Source organism: Phytophthora cinnamomi, assembly GCF_018691715.1.
Source record: "Phytophthora cinnamomi strain GKB4 chromosome Unknown Contig39, whole genome shotgun sequence".
Taxonomy (NCBI): domain Eukaryota; phylum Oomycota; class Peronosporomycetes; order Peronosporales; family Peronosporaceae; genus Phytophthora; species Phytophthora cinnamomi.
This window is the reverse complement of record NW_027150972.1, coordinates 1,285,082-1,309,748: the sequence shown is the minus strand read 5'-3', so window position 1 is coordinate 1,309,748 and position 24,667 is coordinate 1,285,082. Positions and strand designations below refer to the sequence as shown.

General features: G+C 54.2%; 2 protein-coding genes across 2 annotated transcripts; both read right to left on the bottom strand.

The window, feature by feature from the left end:
* Positions 1–6,249: 6,249 nt before the first annotated feature.
* IUM83_10704 (Glycoside-Pentoside-Hexuronide (GPH):Cation Symporter Family) lies at positions 6,250–7,740 on the bottom strand (the record flags this gene model as incomplete). The annotated part of the gene is made up of 1 exon (XM_067935220.1): positions 6,250–7,740. The coding sequence occupies one exon, from the start codon at positions 7,738–7,740 to the stop codon at positions 6,250–6,252; it is 1,491 nt and encodes a 496-aa protein (XP_067791573.1).
* A 1,158-nt stretch (positions 7,741–8,898) lies between these two features.
* On the bottom strand, positions 8,899–10,706 carry IUM83_10703 (Protein Kinase; the record flags this gene model as incomplete). Its single annotated transcript, XM_067935219.1, has 2 exons — positions 8,899–10,157; positions 10,238–10,706. The coding sequence occupies 2 exons, from the start codon at positions 10,704–10,706 to the stop codon at positions 8,899–8,901; spliced, it is 1,728 nt and encodes a 575-aa protein (XP_067791577.1).
* Positions 10,707–24,667: the final 13,961 nt, after the last annotated feature.

Below are 24,667 nucleotides of genomic sequence, written 5' to 3'. Positions count from 1 at the left end.
AATGTGGCGACTTCACTGCGGTGCGCAGTGAAGCATGGTCGGTGTAGACCACAAATGGTCTACTCCCAAGCAAGTACACTCGGAACTTTGCGAGTGCATACTTCATGGCAAGGAGTTCCTTGTCATGCACCGGATAGTTGCGCTCAGCTGGCTTCAGCTGACGCGATTGGTAGACGACACGATCACGGCCCTCGTGATCGTGCTGTATCAACGCGCATCCGATCGCGAAATCGGATGCGTCACACACTACGTGAAATGGGCGATCTTGGTCAGCCACTGCCAAGATCGGCGCCTCAGTCAAGCCCCGCTTGACTGCATTGAATGCTTTTGGCAATCGGGTGTCCATTCCACACAGCTTCTTTCTTAAGAAGCTGTGACAGCGGGCGGATCTTGCCCGCATAATCCTCCACGTATTTGCACAAGTACGTGGCTGGCCAAGGAACTGCCTCAGTTCCTTGACACTTGAAGGCGTTGGCCATTCATTTATCACTCTGACCTTTTCCAGGTCAGGGCGAACACTATTCTTCCCTACGAGACACCCGAGGACGGGTATCTCGCTCGCCCCGAAGATACACTTCTTCAGGTTCGCGTAGAGCTTATGCTTTCGCATAAGCTCAAGTAGCTTCCGGAGATGCACCCTGTGCATCTCTACGTCGGTATTCCCGTCCACAGCCCGGCTGTGGATGAATACATCATCGAAGTAGCTCGGTGCGAAGTCGCGCACCGAGCGCAACAAGTGCGTCACGCACCTGTTGAAAGTCGCAGGGGCATTTTTAAGCCCCTGTGGCATTACTAGCCATTCCCAGAGCATACCGCTTGGCGTGCTCACTGCCGTGAGAGGGATATCGCTCTCACGCATTAGGATTTGATAAAATCCATCTCGCAAGTCGAGAGCACTGTAAACGGTGCTCCCGGCCATCGAATCGATGATAACATCTTTTCGTGGTATCGGCGTCTGCGCCGGTACCGTCGCATCGTTCAGCTTGTTGTAGGCATGAACGATGCGCCATCCGCCCTGTGGCTTCTTGACACAGAACGTCGGAGCACTATGCGGGGACTTTGATTCCCCGCACTTGTCCTGCTTTACGACGACTTTCAAAGAAGTCGTCGATCGCTTTCACTTGCTCTCGCGGCAGTGGCCACTGCCGCGTGACACAGTACTTCGTGCCCGGCACGAGATCAATCTCGTGCTGAATGCCCTTATCCTGCGGAAGCTTCGCAGGAATCTCTTCCGGGAGTACGTCTTTGTACTCCCTCAGCAATTCGTAATAGGAACTCGACTTCAGCGAGTCCCAACCTTGTTCCTCGAAGCGCTCTCGCTTCGTCTTCGCACTGAGAGTGTCTTCACTCTCAGTGGTACTTCCCATGAAGAGCCGCCTCAGCTCTTCGCTCTCGCTCGCCGTTCTTTCGCTGTACGAAAGAACGCAGACTTGCTCGATGCGTCCATCGTGCAAGTCGCGCGTGAAGCGCTTCCAGCTCATGGCTGGAAGCGAAGTCAACTCCGACGCCGTCGTCGGAGGACTAGCGAGTTCCATCTCACGATACTGGAATCCAGTATCGGTGCGCGTCAAGACGCTTAGCGTCTTGACATTCGGCGTCACCGCCGCAGTCTGCCCAGCAGACTGCTCTTGTTGCGTCTCGGTCCCGGACCGAGACTTACGCAGCGTTTTCCGCTTGCGCCGTCTTCTTATTGTGCGGAGCCCGGCTCCGCACAGTTGTTCTTCTTGTCCAGGCCCGGCCGTGGACAGTCGTTCGCCGGCGGACCCTGTCCGCGGGCGCGCGGTATCAAGCCCGGCTTGACCGCATTTTCCTTCGTGCAGCCCGGCTGCACGGTAATGTCCTTCGCCGGCAGACCCTGTCTGCGGGCGCGCGATATCAAGCCCGGCTTGATCGCATGAGCGCTTCGTCGTGCTGCTCGGCTCCACTACAGCATGTAAGTTGCGTCAGTGCGGTACGTTTGCAACCCTCCGCACTGTTTGCAGCGTTAACTCCCGGAGTTGACACGCCTTCGTCACCTCGACGCCATTCATTGGCGGAGCCCCTCATGATTGAGGGTGCGTCGGCTCCCGGAGCCGACGCGTCGTTGTCGACCTGACCGCTTCGGGTCAGGGACTGTCCCTTACACGCTTGAACGTGGGTGTTGGTTCCCGGAACCAACACATCTTTTTCTTCCGACGTCGGCAGCATTGCCGACGTGGGTCTCACTTGTGCGCGCCCTCGCGCACTTCTTGGGCACTCCGGGACAGCAGCATAAAGCGCTGTCTCGACTGGTGAGCCGCGCGCACCTGCTGGTGCGCGCGCTGCGGTAACAGGGCCATCGCTCTCTGTTCCGCTATCGCGTCCGAAGCGCACGAGCGTGCGCTTCTTCCAGTCTATCACCGGATCATGCCGTGCAAGCCACGGCATGCCCATTACTACGTCGAACTTATCGTCCAGGTCCAGGACGATAAAGTGTTCGACAAACACTCGTTGTTTGTACGAGAAGCGCACGTTCACGACGCGCTTCTCGGTCTTCACGATGGCACCTGTTGCCAGTCGTACTTCCAGAAGACTTCGAGGTGTATCTACCTCTTCGAAGTCAAGTCTCGGCAAGCTTCGTAGTCGAACAAAGTTGTTCGACGCGCCTGAGTCTACCAAAGCTCGAAGAGAGTCATTCGCTCTCTTCGAGTAAACCTTCAAGATGACTAGGTTCGGCCTGTCATCTTGTTTCTTGCAGTGAGAGCTGGTCTCACTGGGGCTGCAGTCTCAGTGTCGCGTGCCCGATATCGGCACGCGCGACTGTATTACCAGTAGGGCGCCCCGCGCCTACTGGATGTTCGCGTTTTTGTTGGTCCGCGGCGATGCCTAGCATCGCCACGACGGCCACCTCCAGGGGCATGGGAGCTGTGCACTCCCGTGCAAAGTGACCGATCCTTCCGCAACGGAAGCATCGCACGTTACCTCCCTGCTGCTGGTAACCAGCAGTTGTTGCGCTCGAGAGGTCCATTGGTTCCGGACCTCCCGTCCTCGCTACCGGGCGTGGTTGCGGCCTCGGCACGTTCACATGCAGTTTAGCCTGCCGCAGGCTAAACTCTTCTTGCATGGCAAGAGTGATCGCAGCTTCGAGAGTACTCGGGTACTCTCGGAAGAGATAGGTCTTCACAGGCCCATCTCTAAGTCCTTTCATGAACGTGACGACCTTGGTCGCCTCGTCAATCGGGTTAGTCACGATATTTGATACCAAATATCGTGCGCGCTGTGCGTAAGCATGGACATCATGCTTACCCTGCTGAAGGTCGAGGAACTCCGCCCTCGACCGGAATTCATTTTGCGGGGGCTCAAATGCTTGTTTGAGCTCGTCTTTGAACACTTCGTACGTGCTGAAGCACGTAGGATCGGAGAGTCGGCGTCCATACGCCCAACTCCTTGCGCGTCCGCCAAGGCAGGACATGGCGAACGCGACCTTCGACAGCGGGTCGACGATGCGTCGAGCCGCTATGGCTGTGTCGAGTTCGACAGCCATCGGAGGAGAGGCTCGCCCTCTCTTCCCACGTAATTGCTTACGCTCAACTTTAATGGTTGAGCACGCGGTGTCGTCCCTGACGACGCCGTCACTGAGGAAGCAGCGTCACGCTGCTCCTTCATGATGAACCCCAGAGCAACACCATGTTGCTCCGTCGGCGATAGCGTACGCAGCATTGTAGCTATCGCCGCTTCTCCAATGACTGTTGACAGTCGTTGGAGGGCCTCCCACTCTGGGTCAGACAGGTGGGGGCAGTCAGCGCGTGCAACATGCGTTGCAGGCGTGTTGGAGCTCTCCATGGGCACCTCCGTGCTCATGTGGTTCTCGGCTCCGCGTTCGTACACCGCGTACGAACGTCAAGCAGTCGGTCGTTGGACGGACTACAAAGTGCTACCAGGTGTAGTGGGTCTAACTTGACTCACTACTTTAGCTTACACGTTGGGCAACGTGTATGAGGCAGCGTAAGTACTTAGTAATTACTTAGGTTAATTATATTTGAATACACAAATATAAGTTAACTTAGACAAGACTCCAAGTAGTTAGTTTAAGGTAAAATGAGAACTGTATTGTTTGTAAATTGATCTTCCTCTAAAATCTGCTAAAAACTGTTTATCATCTATGAAAGGGTTGGCAGCGGCTGGCTGTCAGAGCCCCGCTAATATGCATGTCTCTGATTGGTAGAAAGATGCTGCTTTCTACCAATAGGATCTTTTGGGTATGTGTGGACCACTCACTGTGGTGGTCCACTTCAATGTATCCATCGGTGTGTCTTACACCAATGTGAGGAAGTATCCAAAACGTTTAACAGATAACCTATCTGTTAAATTCACAAGTGGCTTGCAGCCACTTGTACGTGTAACCCCGTTACATGCAGTGCTGCAGATATGGCTTCAGCCGTCCGACGTAAAAGGTCGGGTGGAGGCGCATGCTAGACGGTATGTCTAGCGTGTATGCGTTGCCGTGCCGTGCCAACACAGTGAACGGCCCGATGAAGCGCGGAGCAAGCAAGCTTGCTCCGAAATCCGAAACTGCATGTTCAGGCAAGTTTTGTGTAGCTAACAAAACTAATGAACCAACTTTAAATTCATTTGTGTTGCCTCTGCCCACATTGTCTGCGTTCAGCTTCTGTTGATCAACAGAAGCTGCTATTGTGTCTTGGACAAACCGAATTACGGCTTGTCTTTTGGTGATGAAACTGATTGCATCCGAGCTGAAGTCATTCAGCTCGCTCTCCGCTAGAGGCCCTGCCTCTGCGTGGTTCTTTGCGGTGTCTGCGCCCTGCGCAGACCCGTGGTCGTTGTCCTTGTTGGTGGAGGAGTCTGCGCCCTGCGCAGACTCATGTGGTTTGTTCATTGTTGCAGCTGACACTGTGCAAGTGTAAGCGTTTTCTGCGGCTGCTGTATTGCAGTCGTAGATCCTCCCCCACTTAAAGTGGGAGCCATCACTCCGAGTAAACTCGGTAGACGTGGATGTCGCATGGCATTCACGTAGAACGGTGTATGCCCGGTCGAGGCATGCACTGAGTTGTTGATGGCAAACTCTGCCATCGATAGGCACTCGCTCCAGTATTGGAACGAGTGAGCGTAGCTCTTCAACATATCGACGAGCACGCGATTCACGCGCTCGGTTTGGCCGTCCGTCTGCGGATGGTCCGCAGTCGACATTGAAAGTTGGCTCCCAAGAAGTGTAAACACTTCGTGCCACAGGTGCGCTGTGAAGCGCGGGTCTCTGTCCGACATGATGTCGGACGGCATGCCATGGTGTTTGAACACCATGTCGACGAACAGACGGGCCGTCTGTTTCGCGGTCACCTCTGTCGGCACCGCAGCAAGATGGTACATCTTGCTGAAGCGGTCGACGAAGACCACAACACCGGTATTCCCTCCGCTGTCCGGGGGAAGACCAAAGATGAAGTCCAAAGACATGGACTTCCAACACTCCGACGGAGTCGGTAGTGATTGCAAAGGAGCCTGCGCGAATGGCGCAGGCTTTACGCGTTGGCATACCTCGCAAGCACGGACGTACTTGCGCACCCACTTGTACTGGTGGTGCCAGTAGAAGTCACGCGTGAGAATGACGTATGTCTTCTCACGTCCGAGATGTCCCGCAGCCGGGGCATCGTGATACTCGTAAATGATCCTGAGGCGCAGGTCATGGTCATTCGGCACGACAACGCGATCCGCGTTGTCGTCGACTGCATTGTAAAGCAGTAATCCGTCGTGCACTCGAAAGCGGTGTGCACGGCTCTGACAGCCAGCCGCTGTCAATACCTTTCATAGATGATAAACAGTTTTAGCAGTTTTAGAAGGAAGATCAATTTACAAACAATACAGTTCTCATTTTACCTAATCTAAGTCACTTGGAGTTTTATCTGATTTAAATTATATTTGTGTATTCAAATATAATTAACTCAAGCTATTACTAAGTACTTACGCTTCCTCATACACGTAGCACCACGTGTAAGCAAAAGTAGTGAGTCAAGTTAGACCCACTACACACCGGGCTTCTACCGGTGCTGTCGCCATCAACTGGACCGCCATCGTGCTGCCCATCAAGATTGTGCCGTGCTGCTCGGCCACCAACTTCGCGTCGCCGTCCGTCACCATGGTCTGGTTCACGTGGGCCTCGCTGCTCAACACACCTGTTACAAGTCGATATGTACTCACGGAAGTAGGTTTATATTAACTGTGCATCATACCAAGCGGCTGAAAAGTGCGCTATCTTACATCAAAGCTCGGATTCAAGAGTTACATGGAGTGCATCTTGACCTTGAAGAGGAAGGCGCTGACGAGGAACCCCAAGAAGCTCATGGCGCCGCCCAGGAACACCGGCAGCTTATAGCCCAGCGACGTCTGCACCACGGCCGTGCCGATAGCGAAGTTTAGCAACTGGCCGAAGCAATTGGCCGAGTTGAGCGCTCCCACGTACATACCAATGTCCACGTCGCTCCGACCGCCGAAGACGTGGATGATGGTGGGGACCATGAGGGCGAAGGCAGAACCCTGCGCCACGGACAGAATGGCGACGACGAAGAGGTCAAAGCCCACACTGGAGCAGAACGCCATGGCCATGAGCAGTGCCTGCGCCAGCATCGAGCCAGACAGCACCACGCGAGCGCCGAACTGGCGAACCAAGAACGGCAGCACCCACGAGTATACGTAGCCCACGATGTTGAAGAGCAGATCACCGAGTCCGCTGGCCTTGCTCACGCCGCGGTTGTACGCGATCTGCTCGGCCGAGCACGGGTTGCACGAGTCGGCGTTGTCGGCATTGCCGCCGTAGACCACCAGGCCGAAGAACTGTCCCTTGTTGCCGTTGTACGCCGAGTAGCCGTACAGCACGAAGAACATGATTGCCGCGTACACGGTGAGCATGGGCGGCATGGTCCTGATGCCATTGAAAATGGTCACGAACGAGTCCTGGACGCTCTGACACGTGCTAACGTTATCCGTCTTCTCGAGCAGCGTCTCTTTGCCAAAGATAACTGCGACTGTCACGCTGACGAACATGACGACGCAGAGCAGGCCCATGAACCAGTGCAGCGTCAGGTAGGCCGCACCCCAGATCTGGATGTAGACGGCGGGGATGATGGCGCCCATAGTGGCCCAGCCGAGTCCAAGCGCAGCTCCGAGCGTCTGTCGGTCGCCGGCAAAGTCCGCCACCATGAGCATCGTCGGCGTCTGACTGCAGGTCACGGTGATGTCCATCCAGAGGTAGAAGATGAGAGTGAAGATGGCCGTCCACTTGCGGTCCGTCTTTTGTCCTGCCTGGCCGGTGCCGACGTCACCCAGCGCCTCGCCGATCTCGCTGGTGTAGCCCATGAGGATCCAGCAGATGATGCTGAGCACACCCATAACGACGAGAATTGGCCGGCGCCGGCCGAAGCGCGACGTGCTGCGGTCGCTCAGCACGCCGATCACGGGGCCGAAGATGATGCCGACCACCGGTCCGATTACCGACGTGAGCTGCACGGCGTAGTTGGGCAACATGGTGCTCAGGTACGGGCCTAGCGCCGCCCACTGCGCCGCCCAGGCCATGTTGACGGCCATGCGCGGCATCGACACGGCCAGCAGGACCCAGAACGAGGATCCCTGGGGCCCCTTGAGCTCCCCAGCCTCCAGGTCAGGCCGCTTGGCGGCGGTGCTGCTGTTACGCAGCACGGGCGACATGAGGTTCTCGTAGTCGGCCCCCGTCGCGGGCGCGTGCGCGGCCGCCTCCTTGAGCAGCAGGTTGGACATGGTAGCGATGGACTCGGAAGACTCACGACAAGTGCGCGGCGCGGCGCAAAAAGAGGAATGGCAGGCAGGTCTCTCCTCGAAGCCCGCGAGCGGAACAGAGGCGTGTTGTTCAGAGTGGGATCTGCACGCAGCGGTAGATAGCCTACACCAGCACGTTGGGGCTGTCAAACACTCTGCAGAGAGGGGAGCGGAGGTTGAAGCAGCCCCAGCACCACTGGATAGCGGCCAGCGCGTGTGCAGCAGTGGAGACCGCAGGACGCGCAGCCTTTTGACTAGTCGAGCCAAAGTGGACCCGTCAACAAGTTGAAGTTGGCCGTTACGGGTCCCACCCTTTGCTCCCATACACAGCTCAAGTGAGCGGCTTGTCATGGGTGATGAGCACTTCAACCGTTTATGCCTGCCGGGAAAGCGGCCGCCGCAGCCCCTAAGCGCCATCGTGCGATCCAGTTGTGTGCTTGCATTGATATCGCGCAGGATCACTCGGCTTGCGATTGCTGCCTGGCATCTACTATAGCTCGATGCAAACAGCTCGAGCTTGGCAATTGTTCTATTGCGTTGGGGATGCCGCCTTGGAACTTGTGGCAGTTCTACATTGCGCACGAACGATCTCGTTCAACAGCAACTGCATGCGCTTACATTTGCCACTAAAGAGGCAAGCAACATCAGTCGGACCTGGTATCGTTACCGCCGGAAACGTTTTGGAGCTCCTAACCATGAGTGTGTACGTAGACTTGGGAATCCCAAGTTGGGATGGGTATTTCGTGACACTTGCATTGCTAAGCCAACTGATGTTGCTTGTCGATCGGTAATAGGCGTAAACCGGAACGAGGGGGTCGCAATTGAGCCCTGCAGGGTTAAAGCTTCCAGTTACGTCGGATCTGACGCGTGCCGCACCGCAAAGTGCAAGTTACAAGCTCAACTTGACATCCTGGAAGAAAGAGAAAAAAAAAAACAATTAGATGCCTCGAAGCCACTTACATGTGTGAGCTACCCAGTAATACATGCACAGTAAGCGGGGCTGGTTGAAAAAAATATTGTCACTCAAAGCCGCGGTTGCAGTTCTCGCATTGCCCAACTCCGTGGCGGACGGGTAATCGTTTGCGCGCACCAGTAGAGCCTGCGCATCCCTGTTACTTCAAGCCCGATCTCCGGCGTCGATCACTTCGTCTCGGGTTCTGTCGTGGCTGAGGTTTCATCCTTTTGCTCTTGTGTGGCTTTTGGCGCGGTCGTATTCGCTGATTCATTGTTCTTGGCCTTGGCGGCAGTCGCGGCAACAGCAGCAGCGTGCGCGAGCAGGGCGGCGGTAGGGCCCGAATTCTTGGTGGTAGTGGGGTTCGCTGCAACTGCCGTTCCTGCAGAGTTTGTATTCGTTTGCTTGGCGCTACCAACGTGTGGGGGCGAAGGCGCCGGCTTCGCTGAAGTCGTCGGTGCTGGCGCCAGCGCTGACAGCGGCTTGGTGTTGTTCGCCCCCATCGCCTTCTGCCAGATACGCACACGCACAACTTCTCGGTTGAACCGCTCCACGTCCTGTGTAGCCTGTATTTGGCACTGCCGTCGGACTTCAGGCGATGCCTCTCCGAAACGCCGCTGAATGTCTGCGGCCAACAGCTCGAACTTGCTCCCAGGGGACGTCTTTGCGAGCTCCTGTCGTAGTTTGATCTCAAAGAACTCGAGCTCGGAGCGAGCGCGCTGTGCGGCAGGAGGAGGCGTCGACGACGGCGTGTATACTCGAGGCGGCGTCGATAGCGTAGGCGTAGCCACCTTCGGCTTCTTGGCTATAGTACTAACAGCAGGCATGGGCTGCTTCCGCTTGAGGTCTGTCACCCCTGCAGCACTCGACACCTGTGAACCTGCCACCTGCGAAAACACAGACTGCGTCGGCAGTGGATTGGCCTTTCGCCTTAGAAATCTGGACGCCACGAATGTCAGTGGCAGCGCGTCTTTCGGGGCAAAAGGACGGTACCAGGCGTCCGGCGCCCCCGTAGGCAGCGAGTACGTCGGGTACAGCCGCACCGCAGACTCCTCGCTCTCCCCTTCAGCTTCGGGTGCGTCCTCCTTGTCCGGTTCTGCTGCGGACGCGTCTGCCTTGTCCTTGAATGCAGTTTCACTGTCCTGTGCTGGTTTCGCACCCTCCACAACCTGATCACCCTGAGCTCCAGCGGTCGAGTCTGGTGCAGCAACCACCACCGTCATCTTCTGCTCTGCTGCTCGTGCCGCCACTTCCGCGTTGACCTGCCTTGGGGTCTTGTGGAAGTCCTCCTCGTCCGAGTCGGGCAGCAACTTGGCGCCGTCCTCCTGCTCTGCTGGAACTCGGCCGTACGCCAGGAACTTCCATAAGAGCTGGCACTCCCTGGGCGTCATCCGGAGCTTGTGACTCGTCTCCATCTTCCTGGCCACGGGCTCCCACTTGATGTACGCTGCAGCAACAACAACATCAACATAACCCTTCAGTCACTGCACAGGTTACACTAGGTTACGCTCTGTGTACCCCACCTACCTGGCGACTTGCGCTCGTCCAGCACCGTCGGCGCCAGCGTCTGGCGCTTCAGCTGCGCCAGAATCACCTCGCACAGCAGCGCGCAGTCGTGGCTCGAGTAGCGGCCCAGCATCTTGCCGGCGTCGTGTACCCCCGTTCGCACGCGTACCCCCTGGGTTACACTGGAACTCGTGCCCGTGTGCGCCGCCGCGCGCAGCCGCCGCCGCTGGCCGTTAGGACCCACAGCGTCCACCACGACCGCCGCGAGGTCTCTGGACGTCGCGGGAGACGACGGCGTACCCCGCACGGGCGACGAGTTGCGCGTGGAGGCCGGCGTGGAGGCCGGGGACGACGCGTGGGTTACGCGGCGCCGGTGCGAGCGGCGCGAGGCGCTCGGCGCAGGAGCAGAGAGAGAGGCTGAGGCGGCAGCCTTGGCGCTCGGCTGATGCTCGCGCTTGGAGCGGCGCAGCGCCGGCTCGGGTGACTCCATGCCGAGGGGTACGTCCGGAAGTGGAAGTGGATGAGGGAGGGTAACCCTGGGGAGATACACATGTAACGATTTGGTGTGTAGCACACGAAAGTAAGTGGCCATTTTTCGGACGTTTACGGACTTCCCTGGCTTGTAGTGGACAACTGCATACAGAGCGGCTAATGAAATTGCAGTATTTAGAGCCAGAATAAGTTCCGCTATAATCATTTAGATACAAATTTACCGGTTTGGCACAAGTATTGTGATTCTGATTGCCACTAGCAGAGATGCCCAGGCATTTACAAATAGGGCATATGCCGAATCTACACTAAGTAGCTTATTCGGGGCATTGTGGCGCAATAGGATTGGGCATTGATAGGGCATATACTAAACCCAAGGTAAAATGAAAGTTGTGTGTATTGAATAAGCGTCTGTGACCGATGTAGGCACTAAAGCGCTAGTGGGAATCCGTCTGGTTCGTTTGTAGGGGTTATAATCTGTTCGAGCTCGCTAAACTGCAGCGTTTGCAGGAGGATGTCGAATATACGTTTTGGATCTACAGAAATAGTGCCTTCATCTGAGTGCATGTGGTCTTCAACAGATTCTTGATCTTTATTCTCCACAACGCACGCCCCAAAAATGCCTAGAAGATTTCCTGATAATCGGATTAACTCTGCTTCCTGCTCCGTAACAAGTGCTGAGCGCCCCTCTAGTGACCGAAATGTGATCACTGCTCGCGATGTGAGTTTATCTACCAACGAAAGAATCAGCCACCACTGATCTGGAGGTTGGCAAACAGGATTGGTATCCCCCAAAAACGCTGTCAGTGCGATACGATGGGTTTTAAACCAGGAGCAGCACCTTCCCATAGACTCTCAACGTGTACCTGGCAGTAGTGGGGCAGTAGTTCCCATTTGGCGAATCAGTTTTTGCTGGCATCGTAAGTGTCCAATTGTCTGAGTCATGTATCCATAAAATTCGCCGTTCATCACTGCCGTAAATGCTTTTTGTAGTGTGAGATCTAATTGGTGCAAACCACACCAAACTCTTATAAATCCAGCCGAGCACACATTTTGAAAGCGTGTAGCCAACCCTCTGTATTGGCCAGTCATTTTGCGCTCGCCGTCAGTTGTGACAGCTAACATGATGTTCTTCCAGTTTGGACAGATTACGTCAAGCACCTGGGTGATGGCACCAAACATAGCGCATGCGCTCTGACTTTCTCCCATTGGATCGCAAATAAATGCAAATTGACCATTTTTTATTGTAGTAGATTCGAATCCGGGCGTCTAAATACGATATAGACATGTGAGTTGACATATCCAAAGCTAGCGAGAATGTCCAAGCTCGTGAAAGTATCTGCGTGCTTTTCTGTAGGTTCATCGCACAAACGTATCGAGTATATTTCGACGTGAGCCTAGGTGAACATGATCCGATAGAAGCCAATCCAGTCCGGTTTTTAGTCTTAGTTAAGACCGCCAGTGCCATTCGAAATGACATCCCCACGCTTAAGTAGTCAACAATCAGATAAAACTGAACTGGGTTCTTAATTTCAATATGTACTGCGATTGGGAATCATCCAGATCCAACGATGACATCGTTTGCTTCCAGGACATGTCGGTATCATCATCGTCCAGTAGTACCCGATTAACTATGACATCTATAATGTCACGGTTGATACGCACGACAATGGGCGCTTGCTGTTCATTTACAAACCCCAGAATGCTTGCACGAAGTGGTTTGACGTTGTCGAAATACGCATGTCGGATTTCGTTAGACAGCCCTCGGTAGTGCCCATCGAGACGGGTGCTGGCCCTCGAGGTGCTGGCGGTAATGCTCCGGCCGAAACGGGTTTTGAAGTACTTCGTGTTGCAGTTGGCTTACGTTTGGCACCAACTTTTTCTTCATGACCGTACGTAATACAGAATCGGCATGCTACTGAGATCACTACACCATCGGTCGGTGTGCGTTCTGAAATTCGAAGCCCGTACTGAAGTTGGTGTGCTTCCTGGAATGAAGTTGATCGCCCGGACGCTGCACTTAAGGCGGTCTTTTGTATGCGGTCGTACGGCATTTCGTTGCTGTCGCTCGCTTTGCCACGTTTTGCACGTGCCATTACAGCTACTGCAAGTAGGTCTGTCGGAACAAAGGCAAATACTTCAATATATGATGCAGGAAGGTCTTCTTAGCAGGCAGGTGCCCTTCGCGAAATCCGTTTTGTCAATGTGCGGACGACCCAACTATTTAGGGCTTCAGCCAAAAACAGGATAAGACGCGATTGCCTTATTTAGCGAGGAATTCCCTATTTGTAAATGCCTGGAGATGCCGGAGTTTTCCCACGGACACACACTCGTCGCAGCTCTCCACCTTTTCGCGCTCGATGAGCAGCCGGATGCGCACGGCCATGCGCACGGAGGAGCCGTCGTCATCCGCCATAATGCAGCGCTAGGGAGCGAGAAACGCAAGGGGTGCAGAGCGAAAGTCAGACGGAGGGCGCGCTCGCCTCGCCGCAAGTAGTGACGCACGTCCTTCTCGTTAAGCGAGAAGCGTACTGTTGTCCGAGCGGTAGAGGAGTGCAACGACGTTCGCAAGGCTAGGTATTTGTGAGTACTATCCTAACCTTAGCGAGTTTGCTTACGAGTCTAGACGTAAACTAGTGATGAAGTGGGTACGACTCAAGAGCACGCTGTTTTTTCAGTGTGCTGCCAAGAATGGCAGCAACAAGGAGAAAGCGCACCCCACCTGAATCGACACGAAGCTGCCACTGGAGGTAGAGCCGGAGCTCGTAAAGTGGGTCAATGACCTCCGAAAGGAGGACGTGCCCATTTCGAGTCTAACGCTGACGCTAGAGGCCTAGACAGCAGCAAAGGAGTCTGGTGTGGCGGGTTTTGGAGGGTCGTGGCCCTGGTTGCACGCCTTCAAAGCCCGACACAAGTGTCCATGAGAGCTAGAACCCGTGCTAGATCGACTCGGACGACGACGTTAGAGACGTCGAGAAGACTAGAGGCTAATAATATTTCAAACTGAGCCTCATTCGGTATGCATACCGGTAACCGAAAAAGGCAAAGGCTTTTTTTGCCTGGTACACTGTGCCGGTAAGTGGGGTTTCTACTACAAGCCAGGGAAGTCGGTACTTTAACTATACGACGTTTGCTCAGCGTCTTCAACTTCTCGGTTTAGAATGACTGCGGGTTATCGCGATCAAGCGAGCCGGCTGCGGCCTGCGCCTTGAAACATTTTTTTGGGGAGGGGATGTTCTATCAGCCTTAAAGCTGAAATATAACGCTCTCTTGGACTATATTTTCCAACATTTGCGTGTTTAAAACATATTTCATAAAAAAAGATGGCTACAGCGGCTTATTTACGTATGGGTGCATTTGCTAACTTGCTCTTTGTAAGGACATCATGTACGTAAGCTTTGCACGGTACGCGCGTCGTGCTTGTATATGTGGTCAATTTTTTTCCCCGGTAACTCGGTTAATTCCCAGGTCAAACCCACTAAACGTTCCAGCAAACCACGGTATTTCTCTCGGCTAAGTTTATAGTAGATCCGCGTTTGTATCGTGATCGTTTTAGAAATGTAGTTACACGCAAAAAAGTGCCAAAGTTTCAGTGATGTGCGCCACGTTTGTAGCGAAGGGTCGCGAAGTATCCACCGTGGGTTTGTGTAAGTTGCCAAATGATCCGCTTTTGGACCAATACAAAGGGGCGTCTTAATACGGGTTCTTGCACCTTGAGCTTGCTGAGGGGTCACTTGGACCTATCGCTTCGATTTAGTATGAGTGATTTTTTTAACTTCAAGTTGAGCGCCCAAGTGCAACCGAAGCGTTTCAAAGGCATTTCTGTGGAAGTTAATGTTTTTATGAGCTGGAACACAGTTCATGTAGTTCACATGAGCATAGCGAGGTATTCTATTGGCTATTAATACAACTAGTGGCTTTCAGTTGCTGTGAAGATGGTGCTATAAGCATCTCGCCTTGAAAGTATCTCGTTTTGCACCCGTTGGCGATGCGTGACCCTCGTGGACTGACGTTCTTTTGCGTCGGAGCTACGTTCACTATGTGTACGACGATCAAGTAATCGAGGCCACTTTCGATGACGACCAGGCAGTTAGGTTGCCGTCACAGTACGCCCAAGGCATATACCCCGTCGGCAGTGTGTACTAGACAGTATAAAAGAGAGCATTGTGTGATTGAAGCTGGATGCCGAGTGTGATGTTGGCATGGTTAGAGTGTTTAGCGTAATGTGCGACCTCCCACAACCTCTTCGCGGACACCATCTTCACGTATTAGTATTCTTAAACAGGCCGTTGTATTTATTGAGCATTAAAACTCCCTCTAACTGATCTACCCGTGTCTTCCTAAACCAACAGTGTTACTGAGCGATGAAACCAGTTCATCATATCGACCAAGCACTGAACCTACAATCCGAAGCTTTGTGATCGACAAAAGACACCACCTTCGAGTGGAAGGAGGGAGCTTTGGCAGTCCTATGGTGGTGTAGGCATAATCCTTCTTATCCCTAAATAAATTTTGACCTATAGAAGACGTTTGTCGTTTTATTGCCTGCATGGCGTGAAGTGCTGTACACTGCGTAGGTGATGTGTCAACACCAATTACGTTAGCGTACATACGAAACCGCAGCTTTTAATGTTTGACGTATGCCATAGTGGGGATCAGTGAGCGTAGCCCCGCTCCCGACAACGGTAATGCGTGATTGCAACGTCTTCGACCACCGTTCACTGCAGAACAGGGGAAGTGAGAAAACGCGCGGCTTACAGGTAGTCGTATGTGCTTGATGGTACGAAAGACACGAATAATGATATGCATATGTGAACTAAACGAGGACTGGTTGTTAGACACACAGTTCTGGTCACCCCACTGGCTTATGAACAGGGAAGAATTGTTCTCGCAGTAGCACCGAAGTCATCAACCATGTTCTACACCGCTTGGTGCCACTACATAGCGCGCACGTAGCCCATCTGCTTGAATTCAATCACCTCCAGCTTTCAAATGATACGAATAGTCAGTAAATAAAACAATCTGCTTGCCAGTAGTTACGTTTTTTAAGATTGTTTACAAAATACCTTTCAGATCTGATGTGGTCATTTCTTATCTATTTTACCTTTTATGTGGTCTACATACCCTTGCGAATCCGATCAGCACATATCCTATCTCTTATGCTTTTTTGAACATACGTCATTTCAGCCACGTTTTCGTTGAAGAGAAGCTGCAAGTCACAAAGGCTACGTCGCAGCTACAGCATGGCGGGACACAAACACCAAGCGTATTCAGCCGCAACGAACACATACACATCGAAGCGGCGCAAGACATCGGGACGCTGCAGTGCCAGTGTGACTACCCACCTGATAGCCACGGAATGCACATGCTCTCCTATGCCAGCTCCAGCACCAGATCCGGCGCCGGAAATGACGACACCGGAGGTGAGGGAAGCATGCAACGCGCTGGAAAAGAAATTAGATCGGGACAGACAAGGACGGCGACAGAACGGAAGACGCTCCAAGTCAGAAAAATCCCGCTTAGCGGACAACCAGAAAGTTTTATTCGCGAAAGTTTACAAGGCCGCTTGCAATTCAGCGAGGACTGTCGACTACGTTACCCTAACCAACAGCTGTCATTTCCCTACATTCCGAGAGCACCCGCGCGTGCTGGCCGCCATGGAAACCTCCATCATTGCAGAAATGAAGGCGGCGCTTGAGGAACAGCACGCACTTGATACCAGGGACCGGCCTGATCGAAGCCCCGAGTGGAAGGAGGAGTTGGTTCGGGTCCAGGGTCACGCATCAGCTCCAAGTTGCAGAGATGGATCGAAGAGTGGAGACGCTACTGGCGAGACTAGCAAGTTCAGAGACGCTTCCTGAGGACCTGCACGCGCAACAGACGCGTGCACATGAAGAAAATCAGCGCATCACTCCAGGGGATGGTAATCCTGTGATGCCTCCAAGTGCAACGTCGCAAGCTGCTGGCTCACGCAGCACTCCTCTCACTGAATAAGGCTTTGCAGCGCTCAAGGAGTGCTTACAAGAACAAAATAGGATGCTTCAGCGCAAGGACGCCTGTGGCGAGGCGGGTGAGCGCCTTTTGCCGCCCAGGTGTATAGCACGATGCCACGGGGCCGCCCGTCCGGAGAATTATTCCCCCTTACGGATTTTCCCAATGGGGTCAGACTCCGATAGCAGCACTAGGTGCTCCCAACGGAGGTGGCGTGTGACCTTGTGAATCCCTGTAGGTATCGTTTATCTTCGATAGAACGAACTTCACCTGATGAGTTGTCTTCACAATGATAAGGTCTTGGGTGTAGAGCACTTACGTTACTTCAAACGTAGGTCTCCACGACTGGGGTTGAGATCACAAGCAGACCCTTCCAGCCAAACCTTCAAAATCAGAGAGTTAATATGCAAAAATACAAATATACAGCCGCTACTTATTCTTTGGAGGGGCCTTGAGCGGGGGGCCCGTACACCGGTCTACTGGAGTTTCTTCCGGACCACCGGTCGAGTCCGAAAGCACCCTTCACTCACGCGCACCAGCTCCCGCAAGGAGATAATTAGCTCCAGGCGGAAGACTTTCCAAACGTTCAACTCCAAAAAGGAGAACAACCTCCGGTCAGACAATATACAATCCTATCACACAGTAGTCAATCGATCGGATCTAGGGGTGACTACACACAACCTCCTAGAAACGCAGTTAATATGGAATGGGACCTCCGAACGAAGGACCAACACTGGAATATGAAATAGGACAGGTCACTTCGGAGCGCGCGTCGCCCGATCACCACCTAACTTGGTTTTAGCCTTTGGGAGAGTTCCACGGCGGTATTCGCGGTCACGACGCGTCCAAGCGCAGGTCTTGTAGCTTAGGGCCGCCGGCAGAGTTAATCCCTCCGGTCGAGGCTTGTTCCTCTCGCTTACTTGACAGCACACCTCGTCCCTGGGGACGGGGAAGCACTTGCGCCCTTCTTGGCAAATTGAACTCTCTGATTATCTTTTCTTAGGCTTCTGTATCCACTGTTCTCTCTGGAATCAGCTCTTTTATCTTGGTTTCACTATAGTCGCGGCGTGGCGTAATCACGTCGCATGTCGAGCAAGTCATGGATAGGGCAGGAATCTGGTCGGTGCATAACATATCATGGTCGGTCGTCTTGGTCGGTCGTTAACATCTTGGTCGGAGTATACTTGAAACTTGGAAGGCCTTTCTGGGTACAAATCAGGCTGGGACAGGGCGCGGCCGGTCGCCCATCGAAGATCTTCGTCCGGAGCCTGGTGTCTGGAATCCTGCGTCCGGGGTCCGGAGACCAATGAGTCTGGAGTTTAACTTGACTTCACTATGGCGGGAGTCTGGACGATCTTGAGCAATCTTCTTCGGCTCTCTGTCTGGACTTGCTTGAGCCTTCTTTCTCCCTTGTGTCTTCGGTCTTCTCTTGTGCTCTTCCGTCGCATGTCTTATGGGCCTGTCGCTGGCCGGGTCACTGAGCAGAGACTTGGGCAAATTTTCTGGAGCCGCTTCGTGTCAACCGTCCCTCTCATCCCAATCTCTCATAGAGGAATTTACTCCCGAACTGATAGGTTGCGATGAGACCACGCGTAGCAAGGCGGACGAAAATGTCCAAACGTCGGAGTTGTCCGGAGGACGGCAAGGTAGCCCAGCTCGCGGAAGTGGCCTCCCTTCTTTGTCCCATGTCGCGCCAGCCAATCGGGTCGCAAAACATCAATCGGAATCTTCTTTCGTCGAAACGCAGCCAAATCGCGATTTCCCATCAGCCAAACAAGACGACGGTGGTCGCGCCTGCAGCGAGCGCCGCGAACAGCACCCCGGCCGGGGCTGGCTACGCCACACCAGGCGTAGGCGAGGGACCTCCTCCGAGCGCTTCTCGTAGCTCGAGTGATGAGAGCGAGGCGGAAGAAGAGGAGGAGAAGGAGACGGAGTGGCAGCCGCCCGCCCGCAGAAAAGCCTCGAGCCCGGCGAATCAGCCACAAGGGTCAGGTGCCGCGGTCCCCAAGAGCCTTCAAACGCTTGACGTAGAACAAGCGAAGGTTCTACAAGCGCAGGATCAGCTTTCGTCCGGGCAGGGCGCCACGCCTAGTCAGCCTGCGGCGTTTGACATCGCGCCAGGGGAGGCTCCAGACACCACCGTCCGGGTAGTCGGGACCACACCAAGCCTGGAACCGACGTCCGCTACACTCTGAAGGAACAGATGGAGCTTCTGGATGCTCGCGAGCCGGCTCGTACGGAGTGGGGGTTCTGCTCTTCGGACGATGAGCGCATCGCCCATCTGCCGGAAGATGTTCGCCGTACTCTGATTCCAGCCGGACAGCGTGACTCAATCGAAGATTAATCTCCGGACCAAGTCGCAGGTGTAGCGTCCGCACTCATTCTGCGTAATTCCTCTTGAATACATCTTCTGCTTTTCCTCATTCTTCTCCTTTTGTCATCTTAGTCCTGAAACTCCAAACTCTCAAACTCCAAGCTTCATCTTTCTAAAACTCTCCACTCGTTCTCCACTTGAAACTCCGAAATATCATATCTGAACTCACATCGCAAATCTATCGATTCAAAGCACATTCCGTCGAGGGGCACATCCACGCAGTCGATCCAGTTCAGACATGTACTAGGCTCTGGGATGATCGTCCCCAGCCTGCATCGTCTGGAACCGGGCTCGTGCACGTGCACCTTGATTGAACGCGTACAGCAATGCTCCACAACTGAGCTGAGACACGGGCAACCATTCGGGGTCGTCGTACCCTTTCCACTTAACGAGGTACTCTCGAGTGCGTCTAGACGTTCGTGTCCGCTTGGACCACCTGAGGTCCAGAATATTCTCCACTTCATACTCGTCACGCTCTGAGTCTGGCTCCCAGCTGTCCTCCGGAAGTAAGGCAGCATCGAAGTCATCGTCTCCGGACACTTCGACCTCTCCGACTGGACGCTTCGGGAAGAGGGCACGTGGCTTAAGTCGACTGACATGTACCCAGGGATTAACCCGGTACCCAGCGTCATCAATCTTGAGCTTGACTCGGAAGTCGTCGTGCATCTCCTCAATCCGGAAGGGGCGATGCCACATGTGGGCAAGTTTACGGCTGAGACCCGGCTGGACTTTTGGAATGTATAGCCAGACCGAATCTCCCTTCTCGAACCCAGACTTCAGTCGTGCGGACAGCTCTCTCCACTTCTGCGTCTGGACCTCAGAACGCTGGTGTTTTGCCTTCTTCTGCAGATCCTCGGCACATGCTCGCGCATAGCTATATTGCCGCTGAAGCTTCCGACGCCACTCATAGGCAGTCCGCTCCGGAACGCTAGAGGGTTTCGGACCCAACATCGCAGACAACGTCCCTTGAGCGTCCCAACCGTGCACCAGGTAGAAGGGTGTATCCAGACGCGTGGCATCGAACAACGTGTTCAGAGCGAACATGAGCCTCTCCGCGTGGTCGTCCCAGTCACTTTGGTCCGCCTCAGCAATGTACGCTCGGATACTTCGAACGACAGTCTGGACGGACCGCTCCTGTTGACCATTAGCTTGCGGACGACAAGCGAGAGTGGCTCGCTGCTTGCTTACCAGAAGTTCTCTGAACCGTGTGAAGACCTCACTCATGAAGCGGGGGTCCTGATCATGTCGGATCATGGAGCTCGCTCCGAACCTCCGGAACACACATTCTTCGTAGACCTCCGCGACGTCCTGAGCAGTAGTCGACCGCATGGGCTTGCACATCACGAATCCGGAAAACGCATGTTGGAACAACAGCAGAAAGGTGTTTCCACGTTCGGACTCCGGCATGTGAGTGACAAAGTCCATCGAGACAACTTCGAACGGACGTCTGGACTCAATATTCCCGGGCGACGGTCCTTCGTTGGGCGGTCGTCCCTTGCCACTCGCACAGTCGACACACTCCTTGACACAGCGCTCAACATCGGCGTACATCCCCGGCCAGTAGAATTCCGAACGGAGTCTCTCGTACGTCCGGGGATGCCTTGGTGACCACCTTGGAAATCCTCGTGTGCGTAGTGCAGCATGTCTGGCCGCAGGGATTCCGGGATCACCAGTCTCGGCTCATCTACAAAGTCGCGAGGGCGGTCTCGAGTCGATCGGGCCAGACGGTATAACACATTTCGAGCATCTAACACAAACAAGTCCGCCACCTTGGCAATCTTGCGGAGCCTTCTCGGTGAGAATTTCTCGATATCCCCTTTCAAGAACGACTTGATTTCGGACAAATAGGCATCCTGATCCTGGTGCGTCCTGATACGTCTCCACCGTTCGGCCTGATACTCGAGGGGATCCATGGGTCGCTGAGGTTCACCATCACCAGGAGGAGCAGTGTCCTCAACTCCCGGATCTGGATGCACGGCGTCCCTGGCTTTCGACCTTGTCAACGCGGCGAAGACTCTTGCCGCACGAGAGAGCGGCGCGGACTGTGGGTCTGCAGCCACTGCGTCAATTTCCATCCGGGCCGAAGTCTCAGGACGGGGAGATGGGTCTCCGTCCAGATGGACCACCTTTGGCTTCATTAGCTTTTCTGCGATCTTCGACACTCTTTCCAGGTGTGTCCGCTCTTCGGAATCCTGAACAGTCCAGGACCCTCCGAGCGCCAGCGTCTTCGACGTCAGGTAGTCGGCAGCTTGGTTGTATTCGCGCTTAATATGGACCAGTCGCAACGTCCGGAATTTGTCCTTCTGGACTTCACACTCAGCCAAGTGTTTCTGGAGATTCGGCTGGTGACAGTTGATGAGACCTTGGACTTGTTGAATCACGATCCGAGAATCTCCCACAACCACCAAGTCTTCGACCTGACGGTCGAGCGCCATCTGGAGTCCTTTCAGAAATCCATGATACTCCGCATCGTTGACTGTCACGTCGTCCAAAACAAAACCTCGTGCTTCAAGCACCTTCCAGCCGGGTAGCTGCCAGAGAATACATCCGCACCTTCCTCGCCGAGTCGACGTCTTGGCCGCACCATCGAAACTCAGGACGACGCCCTGATAGGTATCGTCGAGCATTTCCACACTGAGAACTGGTGGCTTCCGTACGCGTCCCTTGGCAGGTATCAGTGCTTCTGCGACTTCGTCCAAATGTTCACGTGGGGGTGATCCCAGCTCCCATGATAGCCGCCAGACCGTCTTCATCCTTCTGGACCTTCCGGACAGCGATGTCCCAGTGTGAGAGCATAACTCCCCACGGAACACAGCGTCCGTCGGCAGATTTCGACTGGAAAATCCACTTGAAGACTGAGTGTCGAGTGTAGACTTCCAGACGACAACCCTCGAGAAGCGTCCGGAAGACTTGAAGGACTCTTAACACAGCAATCACCTCCTTCTCAGCTATGTGATATCGGAGCTCAGCGTCGTTCAGAACGCGTCCAGTAAACAGCACCGGTTGGAACTTTCCATCGTATTCCTGGCCGAGGACCGCGCAAGCAGCCCAACGGTTGGCATGCGGGACGATCACGAACGGCTTTGTCCGGTCCGGGTGCCGGAGCAGTGGGGTCGAAACGATCTTCTTCTTGAGAATCTCGAACGCAGCCTTGGCCCTGGTGAGATCTCGTCCGGCTTGCACTTGGTTGTCTGAAAGCTCGTACAGGACTGCAGCCACTACCGGAAAGTCTTCAATAAACTTATGATAGTAGTTCAGACTTCCAAGGAAAGACTGCACTCCTTTCAGAGTCTTCGGGAATGGCAGGTCTTGAACTCCCTTAGCGATTTTCGGAACTGCCCGAATCCCCTCTGCACTAATTTCGTGCGACAGGTATGGAATCGACAGCTTTCCAAACTCACTTTTCGGGAGACTCACAGAAATGTTCCAGTAGCGCAAGCGGAATAGAAGAGCATTCAGATCCTCACAAAGCTTGTCCCAGGTGGGCGCGCCATGTGCGATGTCATCAATGTACGAGCTCCGTCCCAAGACAGGACCCATGCTGTTTGGAGCAGGGATGTTCCTCTGGAACACCGTCGCTGTATCCGTCAACGCCAACACTTGGTCTTCAGAATCACTCCTGGACGGGTCCAAACTCAAGAAGTCCAGAACATCTTGGTCCACCTCCGAATCTTCTTCCGGAGACAGTCTCACGAATCCCCATAGGCAGTTATTAATCACTGCCTGGTAGACGAGAGGGGCATTCTTGAGTCCAAACGGCATCCGAACCCACTGGAAGTGCCCGAACGGACAGACGAAGGCCAAGATCAGCTTCGCACGCTCAGTCATCCGGATGGCCCAGAATCCACTCGCCATGTCCAGACTCATAAACCACATTGCACTCTCAAAGCCAATCAATAGATCGTCGATCAAAGGCAGAGGATAATTGGACAGTTGAATGAATCCATTCACCACTCGGTAGTCGATACACATCCGGATGTCCACGCCGTTCTTCTTCAGGACGATGACGATCGGGGAAGCCCACAGCGATTCGGAGTGTTCTATCAGCCCTGTCTCCAAAAGCTTCTTCAGCAACTCGTAGACCTTGATCGCTAAGTGTGGGGCGATTGACCTCGGACGCTGAGCAACAGGTTTAGCATCACCGACATCTAGATCACACCACACTCCACGAGCCGGCGCGAGGGCAGCATTCCCGTCTCCCAAGAATATCTTGTGGTGATACCTCAGGTGCATTCGAAGTTTCTCCTCTTCGGCCGAAGTAGTCCGTCCAGGTTCTCCAACGTCGGCCTTCTCAAATATCACATCTTGGACTCAACTCTTGGAGTTCCGGAAGCATGGCCAGTTCGTCGCGCAGCTGAGCCAGCAACTCACTACCTTCGTGGATGTACACGGCTGGTTCCAGGTTCAGCTCTTCCGCACTCATCTGCATGCATCGTTCGTACTCCACTTCGAGCCTTCGGACCGGAATAGACGATCGTTCAGGGCTCCGTTCAACATTCGACTCGACTCCAACCGGGATTTCCGGAACGCACTTGGTCAGACACTCATCGTCATAACTGATCGCGTCATAAAACACGTCCAAGTCCGAACCAGAGTCCTCATCCGGGCTCCTCTCAGGATCTTCGATCGTCTCCGGCTGAATCTTTGCAACTTCAGACACCGAGCTAGCATTCTCAACGTTCTCGCCTGGTCCAGTTACCTCACTTGGAGCAGCCTCAGGAACCGTGCGTTCTCTTTCGGACGCTCCGGAACTCTCGGTTTCCGAAAGTCGAGGAGTCTGATCCGGACAACGCCCTTCCTCCTTCACGCCAGGTTTAGGCTGCAGGCGCACCATGTGCACCTGTGCCGAATCAACTGGTGACCGAGTGAGTAACTTCGTGGGCCACGGGTAATCGGGAGTCTGGACACACGGTGGTTCGGAACTCTGATGCACTCGAGCGAGTCGCTCCTCAAGCTCTCTGAGCTCCCTCGAGTTGGTATTTTCATAAATCATCACTTGCCATTCTCGATACCTCCGTAGCCCCGGACGGACAAACCTTCCAGCCGTCGGGAAAAATCCAAACTCCACAACCCGGGCCACTGCCGTTCGAGAGTCGATCCAGACTGTCTTGTCCGAAATGTTGACCACCTTCACAGCAACTGGCCAGGACTTCGCAGCATAGATAATCTGCGTAACCCAGCGGTCACCTCGACCAGCCCAAACGACTTCGCGCTGCGGATTGCTCTGACCGTAGCCAATTCGGACGACGGCCGACTCACCCGGGGCCAAGTACAGACTCTCTTTCGGAGTGACGGCCAGGTCCAGGCCACGTCCCATGTGGTCCGCAGTCCGGCCAGCTAACAGTACCGTCTCTTCGTCCGGCAGCTTGACCAACCCTTCCTGAGCGCACAATCGAACCCCAGCCGAGTACATGAAGTTCATACCGAGAAGCACATCCACACCTTCGCCAATGTTCGCGACCCATAGTTCCATAATGTAGACCACGCGAGGTCCCAAGGTAATCTTCACCTCGGTAGTAGCCGTGATAATCGTCGGGACACCACCCAGTCCAGACACCCGGAGCTGTTTGCAAAACTTAAGTCGGAGTTTGAGCCTA